The sequence below is a fragment of the Salvelinus fontinalis genome, chromosome 7 (genome assembly GCF_029448725.1).
Source record: "Salvelinus fontinalis isolate EN_2023a chromosome 7, ASM2944872v1, whole genome shotgun sequence".
NCBI lineage: Eukaryota > Metazoa > Chordata > Actinopteri > Salmoniformes > Salmonidae > Salvelinus > Salvelinus fontinalis.
Window position 1 is genome coordinate 1,976,467 of NC_074671.1, and position 21,216 is coordinate 1,997,682.

Consider the following 21,216-nt stretch of genomic DNA (forward strand, 5'->3'; position numbering starts at 1 on the left):
ATATACCACGGCTAAGGGCTGTGTCCAGGCACCTCAGGGGGTGTGGTATATGGCCACTATACCACGGCTAAGGGCTGTGTCCAGGCACCTCAGGGGGTGTGGTATATGGCCACTATACCACGGCTAAGGGCTGTGTCCAGGCACCTCAGGGGGTGTGGTATATGGCCACTATACCACGGCTAAGGGCTGTGTCCAGGCACCTCAGGTGGTGTGATATATGGCCAATATACCACGGCTAAGGGCTGTATCCAGGCACCTCAGGTGGTGTGATATATGGCCAATATACCACGGCTAAGGGCTGTATCCAGGCACCTCAGGTGGTGTGATATATGGCCACTATACCACGGCTAAGGGCTGTATCCAGGCACCTCAGGGGGTGTGGTATATGGCCACTATACCACGGCTAAGGGCTGTATCCAGGCACCTCAGGTGGTGTGGTATATGGCCACTATACCACGGCTAAGGGCTGTATCCAGGCACCTCAGGTGGTGTGGTATATGGCCACTATACCACGGCTAAGGGCTGTATCCAGGCACCTCAGGTGGTGTGATATATGGCCACTAGACCACGGCTAAGGGCTGTATCCAGGCACCTCAGGTGGTGTGGTATATGGCCAATATACCACGGCTAAGGGCTGTATCCAGGCACCTCAGGGGGTGTGATATATGGCCACTAGACCACGGCTAAGGGCTGTGTCCAGGCACCTCAGGTGGTGTGATATATGGCCACTATACCACGGCTAAGGGCTGTATCCAGGCACCTCAGGTGGTGTGATATATGGCCACTAGACCACGGCTAAGGGCTGTATCCAGGCACCTCAGGTGGTGTGGTATATGGCCACTATACCACGGCTAAGGGCTGTGTCCAGGCACCTCAGGAGGTGTGATATATGGCCACTATACCACGGCTAAGGGCTGTATCCAGGCACCTCAGGGGGTGTGGTATATGGCCAATATACCACGGCTAAGGGCTGTATCCAGGCACCTCAGGGGGTGTGATATATGGCCACTATACCACGGCTAATGGCTGTGTCCAGGCACCTCAGGGGGTGTGATATATGGCCAATATACCACGGCTAATGGCTGTATCCAGGCACCTCAGGGGGTGTGGTATATGGCCACTATACCACGGCTAAGGGCTGTATCCAGGCACCTCAGGGGGTGTGGTATATGGCCACTATACCACGGCTAATGGCTGTGTCCAGGCACCTCAGGGGGTGTGATATATGGCCAATATACCACGGCTAAGGGCTGTATCCAGGCACTCCGTGTTGTGTCGTGATTAAGAACAGCCCTTAGCCGTGGTATATTGGCCATATATCACACCTCCTCGGGCCTTATTGCTTAATTATGCCACATTACTTTTATTGTTTTAGAAACATTAGCAGGCTCATCAGGGTTTCCTTGTGTTTGTTTGGTGTAATTTTAGCGGAAGAAAAATAATTTGACTTGTAAAAAAATGTGGCTGGTAGTTTACCTTCCACAGTGGTTGGTGGGCCAAAAATGAAATTGTATCTACTGTATTACCAGTCTCGTACAACCACCAGGAAGTCTTGCCAGCTTCCATTCTGTTTGGCTACAGCATTCATCAGTCTGGTTATACGATGCTACTGCATGTAGCATCCTTTCTGTTACCATATACTGAACTCACCTTGACCAGATCCCCATCCCTCACAATGGTATGGATGGCGAGAACTTGGATAGCTTTCAGATTCCGCCCATCTTGTTGTAAAATCCTGAAAAAAATATACAATATATCCTGAAAAAAATATACAAGTCAAACGTTTGCCTAGAGTGTGAAAAGCTGTCATCTAGACAAAGGGTGATTACTTTGAAGTATCTCAAATAAATATATATTTGGATTTGTTTAACACTTTTTTGGTTACTACATGATTCCATATGTGTTATTTCATAGTTTTAATGTCTTCACTATTATTCTACAATGTAGAAAATAGTACAAATTAAAGAAAAACCCTGGAATGAGTAGGTGTGTCCAAACATTTGACTGGTCCTGTATAACAGAGATGTATTCATCACTAAGAACAGTTGTTTATGATATACCAATATACCAATATAGTATAACTACACTGCTCAAAAAAATAAAGGGAACACTAAAATAACACATCCTAGATCTGAATGAATGAAATATTCTTATTAAATACTTTTTTCTTTACTAAATTGAATGTGCTGACAACAAAATCACACATAAATGATCAATGGAAATCAAATTTATCAACCCATGGAGGTCTGGATTTGGAGTCACACTCAAAATTAAAGTGGAAAACCACACTACAGGCTGATCCAACTTTGATGTAATGTCCTTAGAACAAGTCAAAATGAGGCTCAGGAGTGTGTGTGGCCTCCACGTGCCTGTATGACCTCCCTACAACGCCTGGGCATGCTCCTGATGAGGTGGCGGAAGGTCTCCTGAGGGATCTCCTCCCAGACCTGGACTAAAGCATCCGCCAACTCCTGGACAGTCTGTGGTGCAACGTGGCGTTGGTGGATGGAGCGAGACATGATGTCCCAGATGCGCTCAATTGGATTCAGGTCTGGGGAACGGGCGGGCCAGTCCATAGCATCAATGCCTTCCTCCTGCAGGAACTGCTGACACACTCCAGCCACATGAGGTCTAGCATTGTCTTGCATTAGGAGGAACCCAGGACCAACCGCACCAGCATATGGTCTCACAAGGGGTCTGAGGATCTCATCTCGGTACCTAATGGCAGTCAGGCTACCTCTGGCGAGCACATGGAGGGCTGTGCGGCCCCCCAAAGAAATGCCACCCCACACCATGACTGACCCACCGCCAAACCGGTCATGCTGGAGGATGTTGCAGGCAGCAGAACGTTCTCCACGGCGTCTCCAGACTCTGTCACGTCTGTCACATGTGCTCATGTGCTCAGTGTGAACCTGCTTTCATCTGTGAAGAGCACAGGGCGCCAGTGGCGAATTTGCCAATCTTGGTGTTCTCTGGCAAATGCCAAACGTCCTGCACGGTGTTGGGCTGTAAGCACAACCCCCACCTGTGGACGTCAGGCCCTCATACCACCCTCATGGAGTCTGTTTCTGACCGTTTGAGCAGACACATGCACATTTGTGGCCTGCTGGAGGTCATTTTGCAGGGCTCTGGCAGTGCTCCTCCTTGCACAAAGGCGGAGGTAGCGGTCCTGCTGCTGGGTTGTTGCCCTCCTACGGCCTCCTCCACGTCTCCTGATGTACTGGCCTGTCTCCTGGTAGCGCCTAGCGGGTTAAGGGTTATGGTTCTAGTTACCTAGCAGCTTTATCCAGGGCCTGCTCCCAGTCCTGTAGGGTTAGGGGTTATGGTTCTAGTTACCTAGCAGCTGTATCCAGGGCCTGCTCCCAGTCCTGTAGGGTTAGGGGTTATGGTTCTAGTTACCTAGCAGCTGTATCCAGGGCCTGCTCCCAGCCCCGTAGGGTTAGGGGTTATGGTTCTAGTTACCTAGCAGCTGTATCCAGGGCCTGCTCCCAGTCCTGTAGGGTTAGGGGTTATGGTTCTAGTTACCTAGCAGCTGTATCCAGGGCCTGCTCCCAGTCCCGTAGGGTTAGGGGTTATGGTTCTAGTTACCTAGCAGCTGTATCCAGGGCCTGCTCCCAGTCCTGTAGGGTTAAGGGTTATGGTTCTAGTTACCTAGCAGCTGTATCCAGGGCCTGTTCCCAGTCCCGTAGGGTTAGGGGTTATGGTTCTAGTTACCTAGCAGCTGTATCCAGGGCCTGCTCCCAGTCCTGTAGGGTTAGGGGTTATGGTTCTAGTTACCTAGCAGCTGTATCCAGGGCCTGCTCCCAGTCCTGTAGGGTTAGGGGTTATGGTTCTAGTTACCTAGCAGCTGTATCCAGGGCCTGTTCCCAGTCCTGTAGGGTTAGGGGTTATGGTTCTAGTTACCTAGCAGCTGTATCCAGGGCCTGTTCCCAGTCCTGTAGGGTTAGGGGTTATGGTTCTAGTTACCTAGCAGCTGTATCCAAGGCCTGTTCCCAGTCCTGTAGGGTTAGGGGTTATGGTTCTAGTTACCTAACAGCTGTATCCAGGGCCTGTTCCCAGTCCTGTAGGGTTAGGGGTTATGGTTCTAGTTACCTAGCAGCTGTATCCAGGGCCTGCTCCCAGCCCCGTAGGGTTAGGGGTTATGGTTCTAGTTACCTAGCAGCTGTATCCAGGGCCTGCTCCCAGTCCTGTAGGGTTAGGGGTTATGGTTCTAGTTACCTAGCAGCTGTATCCAGGGCCTGCTCCCAGTCCCGTAGGGTTAGGGGTTATGGTTCTAGTTACCTAGCAGCTGTATCCAGGGCCTGCTCCCAGTCCCGTAGGGTTAAGGGTTATGGTTCTAGTTACCTAGCAGCTGTATCCAGGGCCTGCTCCCAGTCCTGTAGGGTTAGGGGTTATGGTTCTAGTTACCTAGCAGCTGTATCCAGGGCCTGTTCCCAGTCCTGTAGGGTTAGGGGTTATGGTTCTAGTTACCTAGCAGCTGTATCCAGAGCCTGCTCCCAGTCCCGTAGGGTTAGGGGTTATGGTTCTAGTTACCTAGCAGCTGTATCCAAGGCCTGCTCCCAGTCCCGTAGGGTTAGGGGTTATGGTTCTAGTTACCTAGCAGCTGTATCCAGGGCCTGTTCCCAGTCCTGTAGGGTTAGGGGTTATGGTTCTAGTTACCTAGCAGCTGTATCCAGGGCCTGTTCCCAGTCCCGTAGGGTTAGGGGTTATGGTTCTAGTTACCTAGCAGCTGTATCCAGGGCCTGCTCCCAGTCCTGTAGGTTTAGGGGTTATGGTTCTAGTTACCTAGCAGCTGTATCCAGGGCCTGCTCCCAGTCCTGTAGGGTTAGGGGTTATGGTTCTAGTTACCTAGCAGCTGTATCCAGGGCCTGCTCCCAGTCCCGTAGGGTTAGGGGTTATGGTTCTAGTTACCTAGCAGCTGTATCCAGGGCCTGCTCCCAGTCCTGTAGGTTTAGGGGTTATGGTTCTAGTTACCTAGCAGCTGTATCCAGGGCCTGCTCCCAGTCCTGTAGGGTTAGGGGTTATGGTTCTAGTTACCTAGCAGCTGTATCCAGGGCCTGCTCCCAGTCCTGTAGGGTTAAGGGTTATGTTTCTAGTTACCTAGCAGCTGTATCCAGGGCCTGCTCCCAGTCCTGTAGGGTTAGGGGTTATGGTTCTAGTTACCTAGCAGCTGTATCCAGGGCCTGCTCCCAGTCCTGTAGGGTTAAGGGTTATGGTTCTAGTTACCTAGCAGCTGTATCCAGGGCCTGCTCCCAGTCCTGTAGGGTTAAGGGTTATGGTTCTAGTTACCTAGCAGCTGTATCCAGGGCCTGCTCCCAGTCCTGTAGGGTTAAGGGTTATGGTTCTAGTTACCTAGCAGCTGTATCCAGGGCCTGCTCCCAGTCCCGTAGGGTTAGGGGTTATGGTTCTAGTTACCTAGCAGCTGTATCCAGGGCCTGCTCCCAGTCCCGTAGGGTTAGGGGTTATGGTTCTAGTTACCTAGCAGCTGTATCCAGGGCCTGCTCCCAGTCCTGTAGGGTTAGGGGTTATGGTTCTAGTTACCTAGCAGCTGTATCCAGGGCCTGCTCCCAGTCCCGTAGGGTTAGGGGTTATGGTTCTAGTTACCTAGCAGCTGTATCCAGGGCCTGCTCCCAGTCCTGTAGGGTTAGGGGTTATGGTTCTAGTTACCTAGCAGCTGTATCCAGGGCCTGCTCCCAGTCCTGTAGGGTTAGGGGTTATGGTTCTAGTTACCTAGCAGCTGTATCCAGGGCCTGCTCCCAGTCCTGTAGGGTTAGGGGTTATGGTTCTAGTTACCTAGCAGCTGTATCCAGGGCCTGCTCCCAGTCCCGTAGGGTTAGGGGTTATGGTTCTAGTTACCTAGCAGCTGTATCCAGGGCCTGCTCCCAGTCCCGTAGGGTTAGGGGTTATGGTTCTAGTTACCTAGCAGCTGTATCCAGGGCCTGCTCCCAGTCCCGTAGGGTTAGGGGTTATGGTTCTAGTTACCTAGCAGCTGTATCCAGGGCCTGCTCCCAGTCCCGTAGGGTTAGGGGTTATGGTTCTAGTTACCTAGCAGCTGTATCCAGGGCCTGCTCCCAGTCCCGTAGGGTTAGGGGTTATGGTTCTAGTTACCTAGCAGCTGTATCCAGGGCCTGCTCCCAGTCCCGTAGGGTTAGGGGTTATGGTTCTAGTTACCTAGCAGCTTTATCCAGGGCCTGCTCCCAGTCCTGTAGGGTTAGGAGTTATGGTTCTAGTTACCTAGCAGCTGTATCCAGGGCCTGTTCCCAGTCCCGTAGGGTTAGGGGTTATGGTTCTAGTTACCTAGCAGCTGTATCCAGGGCCTGCTCCCAGTCCCGTAGGGTTAGGGGTTATGGTTCTAGTTACCTAGCAGCTTTATCCAGGGCCTGCTCCCAGTCCCGTAGGGTTAGGGGTTATGGTTCTAGTTACCTAGCAGCTGTATCCAGGGCCTGCTCCCAGTCCCGTAGGGTTAGGGGTTATGGTTCTAGTTACCTAGCAGCTGTATCCAGGGCCTGCTCCCAGTCCCGTAGGGTTAGGGGTTATGGTTCTAGTTACCTAGCAGCTGTATCCAGGGCCTGCTCCCAGTCCCGTAGGGTTAGGGGTTATGGTTCTAGTTACCTAGCAGCTTTATCCAGGGCCTGCTCCCAGTCCTGTAGGGTTAGGGGTTATGGTTCTAGTTACCTAGCAGCTGTATCCAGGGCCTGCTCCCAGTCCCGTAGGGTTAGGGGTTATGGTTCTAGTTACCTAGCAGCTGTATCCAGGGCCTGCTCCCAGTCCTGTAGGGTTAGGGGTTATGGTTCTAGTTACCTAGCAGCTGTATCCAGGGCCTGCTCCCAGTCCCGTAGGGTTAGGGGTTATGGTTCTAGTTACCTAGCAGCTGTATCCAGGGCCTGCTCCCAGTCCCGTAGGGTTAGGGGTTATGGTTCTAGTTACCTAGCAGCTGTATCCAGGGCCTGCTCCCAGTCCCGTAGGGTTAGGGGTTATGGTTCTAGTTACCTAGCAGCTGTATCCAGGGCCTGCTCCCAGTCCCGTAGGGTTAGGGGTTATGGTTCTAGTTACCTAGCAGCTTTATCCAGGGCCTGCTCCCAGTCCTGTAGGGTTAGGAGTTATGGTTCTAGTTACCTAGCAGCTGTATCCAGGGCCTGTTCCCAGTCCCGTAGGGTTAGGGGTTATGGTTCTAGTTACCTAGCAGCTGTATCCAGGGCCTGCTCCCAGTCCCGTAGGGTTAGGGGTTATGGTTCTAGTTACCTAGCAGCTTTATCCAGGGCCTGCTCCCAGTCCCGTAGGGTTAGGGGTTATGGTTCTAGTTACCTAGCAGCTGTATCCAGGGCCTGCTCCCAGTCCCGTAGGGTTAGGGGTTATGGTTCTAGTTACCTAGCAGCTGTATCCAGGGCCTGCTCCCAGTCCCGTAGGGTTAGGGGTTATGGTTCTAGTTACCTAGCAGCTGTATCCAGGGCCTGCTCCCAGTCCCGTAGGGTTAGGGGTTATGGTTCTAGTTACCTAGCAGCTTTATCCAGGGCCTGCTCCCAGTCCTGTAGGGTTAGGAGTTATGGTTCTAGTTACCTAGCAGCTGTATCCAGGGCCTGCTCCCAGTCCTGTAGGGTTAGGGGTTATGGTTCTAGTTACCTAGCAGCTGTATCCAGGGCCTGTTCCCAGTCCTGTAGGGTTAGGGGTTATGGTTCTAGTTACCTAGCAGCTGTATCCAGGGCCTGTTCCCAGTCCTGTAGGGTTAGGGGTTATGGTTCTAGTTACCTAGCAGCTGTATCCAAGGCCTGTTCCCAGTCCTGTAGGGTTAGGGGTTATGGTTCTAGTTACCTAACAGCTGTATCCAGGGCCTGTTCCCAGTCCTGTAGGGTTAGGGGTTATGGTTCTAGTTACCTAGCAGCTGTATCCAGGGCCTGCTCCCAGCCCCGTAGGGTTAGGGGTTATGGTTCTAGTTACCTAGCAGCTGTATCCAGGGCCTGCTCCCAGTCCTGTAGGGTTAGGGGTTATGGTTCTAGTTACCTAGCAGCTGTATCCAGGGCCTGCTCCCAGTCCCGTAGGGTTAGGGGTTATGGTTCTAGTTACCTAGCAGCTGTATCCAGGGCCTGCTCCCAGTCCTGTAGGGTTAGGGGTTATGGTTCTAGTTACCTAGCAGCTGTATCCAGGGCCTGTTCCCAGTCCTGTAGGGTTAGGGGTTATGGTTCTAGTTACCTAGCAGCTGTATCCAGAGCCTGCTCCCAGTCCCGTAGGGTTAGGGGTTATGGTTCTAGTTACCTAGCAGCTGTATCCAAGGCCTGCTCCCAGTCCCGTAGGGTTAGGGGTTATGGTTCTAGTTACCTAGCAGCTGTATCCAGGGCCTGTTCCCAGTCCTGTAGGGTTAGGGGTTATGGTTCTAGTTACCTAGCAGCTGTATCCAGGGCCTGTTCCCAGTCCCGTAGGGTTAGGGGTTATGGTTCTAGTTACCTAGCAGCTGTATCCAGGGCCTGCTCCCAGTCCTGTAGGTTTAGGGGTTATGGTTCTAGTTACCTAGCAGCTGTATCCAGGGCCTGCTCCCAGTCCTGTAGGGTTAGGGGTTATGGTTCTAGTTACCTAGCAGCTGTATCCAGGGCCTGCTCCCAGTCCCGTAGGGTTAGGGGTTATGGTTCTAGTTACCTAGCAGCTGTATCCAGGGCCTGCTCCCAGTCCCGTAGGTTTAGGGGTTATGGTTCTAGTTACCTAGCAGCTGTATCCAGGGCCTGCTCCCAGTCCTGTAGGGTTAGGGGTTATGGTTCTAGTTACCTAGCAGCTGTATCCAGGGCCTGCTCCCAGTCCTGTAGGGTTAAGGGTTATGTTTCTAGTTACCTAGCAGCTGTATCCAGGGCCTGCTCCCAGTCCTGTAGGGTTAGGGGTTATGGTTCTAGTTACCTAGCAGCTGTATCCAGGGCCTGCTCCCAGTCCTGTAGGGTTAAGGGTTATGGTTCTAGTTACCTAGCAGCTGTATCCAGGGCCTGCTCCCAGTCCTGTAGGGTTAAGGGTTATGGTTCTAGTTACCTAGCAGCTGTATCCAGGGCCTGCTCCCAGTCCTGTAGGGTTAAGGGTTATGGTTCTAGTTACCTAGCAGCTGTATCCAGGGCCTGCTCCCAGTCCCGTAGGGTTAGGGGTTATGGTTCTAGTTACCTAGCAGCTGTATCCAGGGCCTGCTCCCAGTCCCGTAGGGTTAGGGGTTATGGTTCTAGTTACCTAGCAGCTGTATCCAGGGCCTGCTCCCAGTCCCGTAGGGTTAGGGGTTATGGTTCTAGTTACCTAGCAGCTGTATCCAGGGCCTGCTCCCAGTCCCGTAGGGTTAGGGGTTATGGTTCTAGTTACCTAGCAGCTGTATCCAGGGCCTGCTCCCAGTCCCGTAGGGTTAGGGGTTATGGTTCTAGTTACCTAGCAGCTGTATCCAGGGCCTGCTCCCAGTCCTGTAGGGTTAGGGGTTATGGTTCTAGTTACCTAGCAGCTGTATCCAGGGCCTGCTCCCAGTCCTGTAGGGTTAGGGGTTATGGTTCTAGTTACCTAGCAGCTGTATCCAGGGCCTGCTCCCAGTCCCGTAGGGTTAGGGGTTATGGTTCTAGTTACCTAGCAGCTGTATCCAGGGCCTGCTCCCAGTCCCGTAGGGTTAGGGGTTATGGTTCTAGTTACCTAGCAGCTGTATCCAGGGCCTGCTCCCAGTCCCGTAGGGTTAGGGGTTATGGTTCTAGTTACCTAGCAGCTGTATCCAGGGCCTGCTCCCAGTCCCGTAGGGTTAGGGGTTATGGTTCTAGTTACCTAGCAGCTGTATCCAGGGCCTGCTCCCAGTCCCGTAGGGTTAGGGGTTATGGTTCTAGTTACCTAGCAGCTGTATCCAGGGCCTGCTCCCAGTCCCGTAGGGTTAGGGGTTATGGTTCTAGTTACCTAGCAGCTTTATCCAGGGCCTGCTCCCAGTCCTGTAGGGTTAGGAGTTATGGTTCTAGTTACCTAGCAGCTGTATCCAGGGCCTGTTCCCAGTCCCGTAGGGTTAGGGGTTATGGTTCTAGTTACCTAGCAGCTGTATCCAGGGCCTGCTCCCAGTCCCGTAGGGTTAGGGGTTATGGTTCTAGTTACCTAGCAGCTTTATCCAGGGCCTGCTCCCAGTCCCGTAGGGTTAGGGGTTATGGTTCTAGTTACCTAGCAGCTGTATCCAGGGCCTGCTCCCAGTCCCGTAGGGTTAGGGGTTATGGTTCTAGTTACCTAGCAGCTGTATCCAGGGCCTGCTCCCAGTCCCGTAGGGTTAGGGGTTATGGTTCTAGTTACCTAGCAGCTGTATCCAGGGCCTGCTCCCAGTCCCGTAGGGTTAGGGGTTATGGTTCTAGTTACCTAGCAGCTTTATCCAGGGCCTGCTCCCAGTCCCGTAGGGTTAGGGGTTATGGTTCTAGTTACCTAGCAGCTGTATCCAGGGCCTGCTCCCAGTCCCGTAGGGTTAGGGGTTATGGTTCTAGTTACCTAGCAGCTGTATCCAGGGCCTGCTCCCAGTCCTGTAGGGTTAGGGGTTATGGTTCTAGTTACCTAGCAGCTGTATCCAGGGCCTGCTCCCAGTCCCGTAGGGTTAGGGGTTATGGTTCTAGTTACCTAGCAGCTGTATCCAGGGCCTGCTCCCAGTCCCGTAGGGTTAGGGGTTATGGTTCTAGTTACCTAGCAGCTGTATCCAGGGCCTGCTCCCAGTCCCGTAGGGTTAGGGGTTATGGTTCTAGTTACCTAGCAGCTGTATCCAGGGCCTGCTCCCAGTCCCGTAGGGTTAGGGGTTATGGTTCTAGTTACCTAGCAGCTTTATCCAGGGCCTGCTCCCAGTCCTGTAGGGTTAGGAGTTATGGTTCTAGTTACCTAGCAGCTGTATCCAGGGCCTGTTCCCAGTCCCGTAGGGTTAGGGGTTATGGTTCTAGTTACCTAGCAGCTGTATCCAGGGCCTGTTCCCAGTCCCGTAGGGTTAGGGGTTATGGTTCTAGTTACCTAGCAGCTGTATCCAGGGCCTGCTCCCAGTCCCGTAGGGTTAGGGGTTATGGTTCTAGTTACCTAGCAGCTTTATCCAGGGCCTGCTCCCAGTCCCGTAGGGTTAGGGGTTATGGTTCTAGTTACCTAGCAGCTGTATCCAGGGCCTGCTCCCAGTCCCGTAGGGTTAGGGGTTATGGTTCTAGTTACCTAGCAGCTGTATCCAGGGCCTGCTCCCAGTCCCGTAGGGTTAGGGGTTATGGTTCTAGTTACCTAGCAGCTGTATCCAGGGCCTGCTCCCAGTCCCGTAGGGTTAGGGGTTATGGTTCTAGTTACCTAGCAGCTTTATCCAGGGCCTGCTCCCAGTCCTGTAGGGTTAGGAGTTATGGTTCTAGTTACCTAGCAGCTGTATCCAGGGCCTGTTCCCAGTCCCGTAGGGTTAGGGGTTATGGTTCTAGTTACCTAGCAGCTGTATCCAGGGCCTGCTCCCAGTCCCGTAGGGTTAGGGGTTATGGTTCTAGTTACCTAGCAGCTTTATCCAGGGCCTGCTCCCAGTCCTGTAGGGTTAGGGGTTATGGTTCTAGTTACCTAGCAGCTGTATCCAGGGCCTGCTCCCAGTCCTGTAGGGTTAGGGGTTATGGTTCTAGTTACCTAGCAGCTGTATCCAGGGCCTGCTCCCAGTCCTGTAGGGTTAGGGGTTATGGTTCTAGTTACCTAGCAGCTGTATCCAGGGCCTGCTCCCAGTCCTGTAGGGTTAGGGGTTATGGTTCTAGTTACCTAGCAGCTGTATCCAAGGCCTGCTCCCAGTCCCGTAGGGTTAGGGGTTATGGTTCTAGTTACCTAGCAGCTGTATCCAGGGCCTGTTCCCAGTCCTGTAGGGTTAGGGGTTATGGTTCTAGTTACCTAGCAGCTGTATCCAGGGCCTGTTCCCAGTCCTGTAGGGTTAGGGGTTATGGTTCTAGTTACCTAGCAGCTGTATCCAGGGCCTGCTCCCAGTCCTGTAGGTTTAGGGGTTATGGTTCTAGTTACCTAGCAGCTGTATCCAGGGCCTGCTCCCAGTCCTGTAGGGTTAGGGGTTATGGTTCTAGTTACCTAGCAGCTGTATCCAGGGCCTGCTCCCAGTCCTGTAGGGTTAAGGGTTATGGTTCTAGTTACCTAGCAGCTGTATCCAGGGCCTGCTCCCAGTCCTGTAGGGTTAGGGGTTATGGTTCTAGTTACCTAGCAGCTGTATCCAGGGCCTGCTCCCAGTCCTGTAGGGTTAGGGGTTATGGTTCTAGTTACCTAGCAGCTGTATCCAGGGCCTGCTCCCAGTCCTGTAGGGTTAGGGGTTATGGTTCTAGTTACCTAGCAGCTGTATCCAGGGCCTGCTCCCAGTCACGTAGGGTTAGGGGTTATGGTTCTAGTTACCTAGCAGCTGTATCCAGGGCCTGCTCCCAGTCCTGTAGGGTTAGGGGTTATGGTTCTAGTTACCTAGCAGCTGTATCCAGGGCCTGCTCCTAGTCCTGTAGGGTTAGGGGTTATGGTTCTAGTTACCTAGCAGCTGTATCCAGGGCCTGTTCCCAGTCCTGTAGGGTTAGGGGTTATGGTTCTAGTTACCTAGCAGCTGTATCCAGGGCCTGCTCCCAGTCCTGTAGGGTTAGGGGTTATGGTTCTAGTTACCTAGCAGCTGTATCCAGGGCCTGCTCCCAGTCCTGTAGGGTTAGGGGTTATGGTTCTAGTTACCTAGCAGCTGTATCCAGGGCCTGCTCCCAGTCCTGTAGGGTTAGGGGTTATGGTTCTAGTTACCTAGCAGCTGTATCCAGGGCCTGCTCCCAGTCCCGTAGGGTTAGGGGTTATGGTTCTAGTTACCTAGCAGCTGTATCCAGGGCCTGCTCCCAGTCCCGTAGGGTTAGGGGTTATGGTTCTAGTTACCTAGCAGCTTTATCCAGGGCCTGCTCCCAGTCCCGTAGGGTTAGGGGTTATGGTTCTAGTTACCTAGCAGCTGTATCCAGGGCCTGCTCCCAGTCCCGTAGGGTTAGGGGTTATGGTTCTAGTTACCTAGCAGCTGTATCCAGGGCCTGCTCCCAGTCCTGTAGGGTTAGGGGTTATGGTTCTAGTTACCTAGCAGCTGTATCCAGGGCCTGCTCCCAGTCCCGTAGGGTTAGGGGTTATGGTTCTAGTTACCTAGCAGCTGTATCCAGGGCCTGCTCCCAGTCCCGTAGGGTTAGGGGTTATGGTTCTAGTTACCTAGAAGCTGTATCCAGGGCCTGCTCCCAGTCCCGTAGGGTTAGGGGTTATGGTTCTAGTTACCTAGCAGCTGTATCCAGGGCCTGCTCCCAGTCCCGTAGGGTTAGGGGTTATGGTTCTAGTTACCTAGCAGCTTTATCCAGGGCCTGCTCCCAGTCCTGTAGGGTTAGGAGTTATGGTTCTAGTTACCTAGCAGCTGTATCCAGGGCCTGTTCCCAGTCCCGTAGGGTTAGGGGTTATGGTTCTAGTTACCTAGCAGCTGTATCCAGGGCCTGCTCCCAGTCCCGTAGGGTTAGGGGTTATGGTTCTAGTTACCTAGCAGCTTTATCCAGGGCCTGCTCCCAGTCCCGTAGGGTTAGGGGTTATGGTTCTAGTTACCTAGCAGCTGTATCCAGGGCCTGCTCCCAGTCCCGTAGGGTTAGGGGTTATGGTTCTAGTTACCTAGCAGCTGTATCCAGGGCCTGCTCCCAGTCCCGTAGGGTTAGGGGTTATGGTTCTAGTTACCTAGCAGCTGTATCCAGGGCCTGCTCCCAGTCCCGTAGGGTTAGGGGTTATGGTTCTAGTTACCTAGCAGCTTTATCCAGGGCCTGCTCCCAGTCCTGTAGGGTTAGGAGTTATGGTTCTAGTTACCTAGCAGCTGTATCCAGGGCCTGCTCCCAGTCCTGTAGGGTTAGGGGTTATGGTTCTAGTTACCTAGCAGCTGTATCCAGGGCCTGTTCCCAGTCCTGTAGGGTTAGGGGTTATGGTTCTAGTTACCTAGCAGCTGTATCCAGGGCCTGCTCCCAGTCCCGTAGGGTTAGGGGTTATGGTTCTAGTTACCTAGCAGCTGTATCCAGGGCCTGCCCCCAGTCCCGTAGGGTTAGGGGTTATGGTTCTAGTTACCTAGCAGCTTTATCCAGGGCCTGCTCCCAGTCCTGTAGGGTTAGGGGTTATGGTTCTAGTTACCTAGCAGCTGTATCCAGGGCCTGCTCCCAGTCCTGTAGGGTTAGGGGTTATGGTTCTAGTTACCTAGCAGCTGTATCCAAGGCCTGCTCCCAGTCCCGTAGGGTTAGGGGTTATGGTTCTAGTTACCTAGCAGCTGTATCCAGGGCCTGTTCCCAGTCCTGTAGGGTTAGGGGTTATGGTTCTAGTTACCTAGCAGCTGTATCCAGGGCCTGTTCCCAGTCCTGTAGGGTTAGGGGTTATGGTTCTAGTTACCTAGCAGCTGTATCCAGGGCCTGCTCCCAGTCCTGTAGGTTTAGGGGTTATGGTTCTAGTTACCTAGCAGCTGTATCCAGGGCCTGCTCCCAGTCCTGTAGGGTTAGGGGTTATGGTTCTAGTTACCTAGCAGCTGTATCCAGGGCCTGCTCCCAGTCCTGTAGGGTTAAGGGTTATGGTTCTAGTTACCTAGCAGCTGTATCCAGGGCCTGCTCCCAGTCCTGTAGGGTTAGGGGTTATGGTTCTAGTTACCTAGCAGCTGTATCCAGGGCCTGCTCCCAGTCCTGTAGGGTTAGGGGTTATGGTTCTAGTTACCTAGCAGCTGTATCCAGGGCCTGCTCCCAGTCCTGTAGGGTTAGGGGTTATGGTTCTAGTTACCTAGCAGCTGTATCCAGGGCCTGCTCCCAGTCACGTAGGGTTAGGGGTTATGGTTCTAGTTACCTAGCAGCTGTATCCAGGGCCTGCTCCCAGTCCTGTAGGGTTAGGGGTTATGGTTCTAGTTACCTAGCAGCTGTATCCAGGGCCTGCTCCTAGTCCTGTAGGGTTAGGGGTTATGGTTCTAGTTACCTAGCAGCTGTATCCAGGGCCTGTTCCCAGTCCTGTAGGGTTAGGGGTTATGGTTCTAGTTACCTAGCAGCTGTATCCAGGGCCTGCTCCCAGTCCTGTAGGGTTAGGGGTTATGGTTCTAGTTACCTAGCAGCTGTATCCAGGGCCTGCTCCCAGTCCTGTAGGGTTAGGGGTTATGGTTCTAGTTACCTAGCAGCTGTATCCAGGGCCTGCTCCCAGTCCTGTAGGGTTAGGGGTTATGGTTCTAGTTACCTAGCAGCTGTATCCAGGGCCTGCTCCCAGTCCCGTAGGGTTAGGGGTTATGGTTCTAGTTACCTAGCAGCTGTATCCAGGGCCTGCTCCCAGTCCCGTAGGGTTAGGGGTTATGGTTCTAGTTACCTAGCAGCTTTATCCAGGGCCTGCTCCCAGTCCCGTAGGGTTAGGGGTTATGGTTCTAGTTACCTAGCAGCTGTATCCAGGGCCTGCTCCCAGTCCCGTAGGGTTAGGGGTTATGGTTCTAGTTACCTAGCAGCTGTATCCAGGGCCTGCTCCCAGTCCTGTAGGGTTAGGGGTTATGGTTCTAGTTACCTAGCAGCTGTATCCAGGGCCTGCTCCCAGTCCCGTAGGGTTAGGGGTTATGGTTCTAGTTACCTAGCAGCTGTATCCAGGGCCTGCTCCCAGTCCCGTAGGGTTAGGGGTTATGGTTCTAGTTACCTAGAAGCTGTATCCAGGGCCTGCTCCCAGTCCTGTAGGGTTAGGGGTTATGGTTCTAGTTACCTAGCAGCTGTATCCAGGGCCTGCTCCCAGTCCCGTAGGGTTAGGGGTTATGGTTCTAGTTACCTAGCAGCTTTATCCAGGGCCTGCTCCCAGTCCTGTAGGGTTAGGAGTTATGGTTCTAGTTACCTAGCAGCTGTATCCAGGGCCTGTTCCCAGTCCCGTAGGGTTAGGGGTTATGGTTCTAGTTACCTAGCAGCTGTATCCAGGGCCTGCTCCCAGTCCCGTAGGGTTAGGGGTTATGGTTCTAGTTACCTAGCAGCTTTATCCAGGGCCTGCTCCCAGTCCCGTAGGGTTAGGGGTTATGGTTCTAGTTACCTAGCAGCTGTATCCAGGGCCTGCTCCCAGTCCCGTAGGGTTAGGGGTTATGGTTCTAGTTACCTAGCAGCTGTATCCAGGGCCTGCTCCCAGTCCCGTAGGGTTAGGGGTTATGGTTCTAGTTACCTAGCAGCTGTATCCAGGGCCTGCTCCCAGTCCCGTAGGGTTAGGGGTTATGGTTCTAGTTACCTAGCAGCTTTATCCAGGGCCTGCTCCCAGTCCTGTAGGGTTAGGAGTTATGGTTCTAGTTACCTAGCAGCTGTATCCAGGGCCTGCTCCCAGTCCTGTAGGGTTAGGGGTTATGGTTCTAGTTACCTAGCAGCTGTATCCAGGGCCTGTTCCCAGTCCTGTAGGGTTAGGGGTTATGGTTCTAGTTACCTAGCAGCTGTATCCAGGGCCTGCTCCCAGTCCCGTAGGGTTAGGGGTTATGGTTCTAGTTACCTAGCAGCTGTATCCAGGGCCTGCCCCCAGTCCCGTAGGGTTAGGGGTTATGGTTCTAGTTACCTAGCAGCTTTATCCAGGGCCTGCTCCCAGTCCTGTAGGGTTAGGGGTTATGGTTCTAGTTACCTAGCAGCTGTATCCAGGGCCTGCTCCCAGTCCTGTAGGGTTAGGGGTTATGGTTCTAGTTACCTAGCAGCTGTATCCAGGGCCTGCTCCCAGTCCTGTAGGGTTAGGGGTTATGGTTCTAGTTACCTAGCAGCTGTATCCAGGGCCTGCTCCCAGTCCTGTAGGGTTAGGGGTTATGGTTCTAGTTACCTAGCAGCTGTATCCAGGGCCTGCTCCCAGTCCTGTAGGGTTAGGGGTTATGGTTCTAGTTACCTAGCAGCTGTATCCAGGGCCTGCTCCCAGTCCCGTAGGGTTAGGGGTTATGGTTCTAGTTACCTAGCAGCTGTATCCAGGGCCTGCTCCCAGTCCCGTAGGGTTAGGGGTTATGGTTCTAGTTACCTAGCAGCTGTATCCAGGGCCTGCTCCCAGTCCTGTAGGGTTAGGGGTTATGGTTCTAGTTACCTAGCAGCTTTATCCAGGGCCTGCTCCCAGTCCTGTAGGGTTAGGGGTTATGGTTCTAGTTACCTAGCAGCTGTATCCAGGGCCTGCTCCCAGTCCTGTAGGGTTAGGGGTTATGGTTCTAGTTACCTAGCAGCTGTATCCAGGGCCTGCTCCCAGTCCTGTAGGGTTAGGGGTTATGGTTCTAGTTACCTAGCAGCTGTATCCAGGGCCTGCTCCCAGTCCTGTAGGGTTAGGGGTTATGGTTCTAGTTACCTAGCAGCTGTATCCAGGGCCTGCTCCCAGTCCTGTAGGGTTAGGGGTTATGGTTCTAGTTACCTAGCAGCTGTATCCAGGGCCTGTTCCCAGTCCTGTAGGGTTACGGGTTATGGTTCTAGTTACCTAGCAGCTGTATCCAGGGCCTGCTCCCAGTCCTGTAGGGTTAGGGGTTATGGTTCTAGTTACCTAGCAGCTGTATCCAAGGCCTGTTCCCAGTCCTGTAGGGTTAGGGGTTATGGTTCTAGTTACCTAGCAGCTGTATCCAGGGCCTGTTCCCAGTCCCGTAGGGTTAGGGGTTATGGTTCTAGTTACCTAGCAGCTGTATCCAGGGCCTGCTCCCAGTCCCGTAGGGTTAGGGGTTATGGTTCTAGTTACCTAGCAGCTGTATCCAGGGCCTGCTCCCAGTCCTGTAGGGTTAGGGGTTATGGTTCTAGTTACCTAGAAGCTGTATCCAGGGCCTGCTCCCAGTCCTGTAGGGTTAGGGGTTATGGTTCTAGTTACCTAGCAGCTGTATCCAGGGCCTGTTCCCAGTCCTGTAGGGTTAGGGGTTATGGTTCTAGTTACCTAGCAGCTGTATCCAGGGCCTGCTCCCAGTCCTGTAGGGTTAGGGGTTATGGTTCTAGTTACCTAGCAGCTGTATCCAGGGCCTGCTCCCAGCCCCGTAGGGTTAGGGGTTATGGTTCTAGTTACCTAGCAGCTGTATCCAGGGCCTGCTCCCAGTCCTGTAGGGTTAGGGGTTATGGTTCTAGTTACCTAGCAGCTGTATCCAGGGCCTGCTCCCAGTCCCGTAGGGTTAGGGGTTATGGTTCTAGTTATCTAGCAGCTGTATCCAGGGCCTGTTCCCAGTCCTGTAGGGTTAAGGGTTATGGTTCTAGTTACCTAGCAGCTGTATCCAGGGCCTGCTCCCAGTCCTGTAGAGCCAGGAACAGCTTCATCTTCAGCATCAGACCAGGGAGGAAGTCTGAGTGGGAGGTCACTATCTGATTCACCACCTGCTGGGATCCAGTGAAGTTATGCTTGTTCATGAAGTACTTGGCCTGTGAAACAAGGAAACCATCAGGTTAAATTCATTCATCAACAATAGGTCACTTTTCCTTGGACTGCTGTGCCTACAGCCAACCATCACAGCTGCCTCTCAAACAAATACTTTTAGAACAACAGTTTAGAATCAGCGAACCAAAGGGAGAGCTGCTGCTGTGCATTGTGGTACCTTTCCCATCATGCCGAACACATCCCTGGAGTGCTGCCCTCCTCCATCCAGGTAGCAGATAGCGTTGTTCCTCTGAAACTCATCCTCTGAGTTCATATCCACCCAGCCCTTCAGGATGGACCCCTGGCAACGAGAGGAACAACTAGAGTTTCACCACAATGTCTTCTGACCAAGCACGGGATTGCTTTGGATCTACAGAAAATATCATTCATAGATTTGTCATGCACTTATTAGTAAAGCTGAAAATTCAGGTTTACTATGTTTGAAATCATACTGTATAGCTTCATATCAATCAATCAATCAAGTTTATTTTATATAGCCCTTCGTACATCAGCTAATATCTCGAAGTGCTGTACAGAGACCCAGCCTAAAACCCCAAACAGCAAGCAATGCAGGTGTAGAAGCATATGAGCCGAAGTGACAGCTGAATAATGCTGGTGTCGTGCATTGGAACGGACCTCTTTTGAGGACTTGGATATCTTCAGGATCTTGTCAATGTAGTCTTTGGCCTTGTCAACGTGGCCCGTGAGCCACAGGAACAGGGCTCCGTAGAACAGGGGCTGCTCTCCTGCTGTCTTACGGATATTCCTCACGTGGGTCTTCAGCGCTGACACAGCCTCGTCATCTGCAGACAAGAGATAAACACATTTTACATAACACATAGCCGAATACTCTACTATTCCATGTCACATCAAACAAAAGGATGGGAGGCTAAGGACAACTAGAAGAGTAGCCTATTGGAACAGACCAATTAAATCTAGGCCTATCCACCCACTCACCAATCATGTCACTTTGCTTGTGTGCACAGATAAGAGCCATGCGGGAACATATGGCCACAGTCGGTTTGTCCTTCACCTGCTCCAGCTCTCTCATGGCCTCCTGGGTTCGACCTACCATTGAGTAATGCATAACGGTAGTGATCACGCTCCTCTCGTGTATAGCCTAGTCTCAGACAATCTGCCATCAACAATGTTGAGTCAATACACGAAAGAGACCAATATACGGTTGTACCTTCCATTAGTATCCCAAAGCCTTTAAAAAAGAGCAGTACAGGATCATCGTGGTACGTCTTCAGGTAGTACTCAGCTGTGTGTATGGACTGCCTGTAGAACTTCTCGCCCATGAAGTAAACCAGTGAAGCCTGAGGATGAGAGTAGACGTTAAAGCTTACTTTCAGTAATAGATACAGTATCATTGTAAGAAGCTCTGTTTTACCCCCCCCCCCCAACATAAACCCGTTAGACACAACTAGCTAACGTTAAATATCTAGCTAGCCAGACAGTTAACACTAACCAACTGCCAGGCAACTTCATCGCTCCACCAGCCTTGACAAATAAATCATATCCAAGTTTAAAATTCTAGCTAGCTAATAAACGTATTACCTATTTAAAAAGAACTTACTAAACAAACGGGATCTGTGTCAGCCATGTTTTCCTGATAAACTTCTCAACTTCGAGAGTGTTGCTAATGTTATTGTCCCCGTTTCCAGTTGCTTTCCATTCGTCAGTGATGCTAACCGTCCCAGAGAGAGAGACTTTCCTGTTGCCTAGCAACCCACGAAGGAGCCGCTTTAAGGATGGCTAATCACACACAGAGCGGACGTCTCATCTCTGATCCATGCTGTGAAAACACGACGCTCGATAAACTTCCACCTAGGAATAGCTAAAACGAGCTCAGAATAGTGACATCTCATTTTGCAGTGAAACTCGCAGTGATCGATACATGGCTCTTCTTAAGTACAAAATGTAACGAATACACCTGGTGTAATATGTCCATGACAGTCAAATTCAGAAGTGATCTGTTTCTCATTTATCCCCTACTTTTACAGTATGTACAAGAGCATAAAGAACTGAAGAACTTGATCATAGACTCGTTTAACTCGAATGATTTAGAATCAACGCATGGAAGTAACTGGGAAATATTTAACGTCAAAGTAAGATCTATTACTGCAGTAATGAACTAAAGAAGCAAAAAATGTTTTAAAGATGAGCTTGTGAATAAATTGAATGTTCTTTTAGCTGAGGAAGAAAGAGATGTCAATACATTTTATTTTATTTTTTATTTATTTCACCTTTACTTAACCAGGTAGGCTAGTTGAGAACAAGTTCTCATTTACAACTGCGACCTGGCCAAGATAAAGCATAGCAGTGTGAACAGACAACAACACAGAGTTACACATGGAGTAAACAATAAACAAGTCAATAACATGGTAGAAAAAAAAGAGAATCTATATACAATGTGTGCAAAAGGCATGAGGAGGTTGGCAATAAATAGGCCATAGGAGCGAATAATTACAATTTAGCAGATTAACACTGGAGTGATAAATCATCAGATGATCATGTGCAAGTAGAGATATTGGTGTGCAAAAGAGCAGAAAAGTAAATAAATAAAAACAGTAAGGAGATGAGGTAGGTAAATTGGGTGGGCTGTTTACAGATGGACTATGTACAGCTGCAGCGATCGGTTAGCTGCTCAGATAGCAGATGTTTCATATTGAATAGAACTAGATCAAATGTACATTGATTTAGCTAAAGGGGCCTTTATATTAAATGTAGAGCAAGACGGGTCGACGAGGGTGAGAAAAACACAAGATATTTTATTGCTCTTTAAAAAATGAACTATAAGAGAAAATCTGTAAAGACCCTGACTTCATCTCGAACTGTGTATTCTTTCAATTAACATTGATCCATCTAATTTAATGGAACTGAATGTGAACATTTTATAAAACATTATTATAATTATAA

General features: G+C 51.5%; 1 protein-coding gene across 2 annotated transcripts in view; it reads right to left on the bottom strand.

Moving 5' to 3' along the window:
* LOC129858925 (tetratricopeptide repeat protein 21B-like) overlaps window positions 1–20,888 on the bottom strand; it is a 127,511-nt gene extending 106,623 nt beyond the window's left edge. For both annotated transcript variants that reach the window (XM_055928164.1, XM_055928163.1), the window contains exons 1-7: window positions 19,874–20,888; window positions 19,484–19,613; window positions 19,252–19,362; window positions 18,931–19,097; window positions 18,473–18,595; window positions 18,142–18,299; window positions 1,651–1,735 (exon numbers count right to left, since the gene is read on the bottom strand). In XM_055928164.1, the coding sequence (XP_055784139.1) occupies window positions 1,651–1,735; window positions 18,142–18,299; window positions 18,473–18,595; window positions 18,931–19,097; window positions 19,252–19,362; window positions 19,484–19,613; window positions 19,874–19,900 (801 nt within the window). In that variant the 5' untranslated portion in view covers window positions 19,901–20,888. The remainder of the gene's footprint in view (window positions 1–1,650; window positions 1,736–18,141; window positions 18,300–18,472; window positions 18,596–18,930; window positions 19,098–19,251; window positions 19,363–19,483; window positions 19,614–19,873) is intronic.
* Window positions 20,889–21,216: the final 328 nt, after the last annotated feature.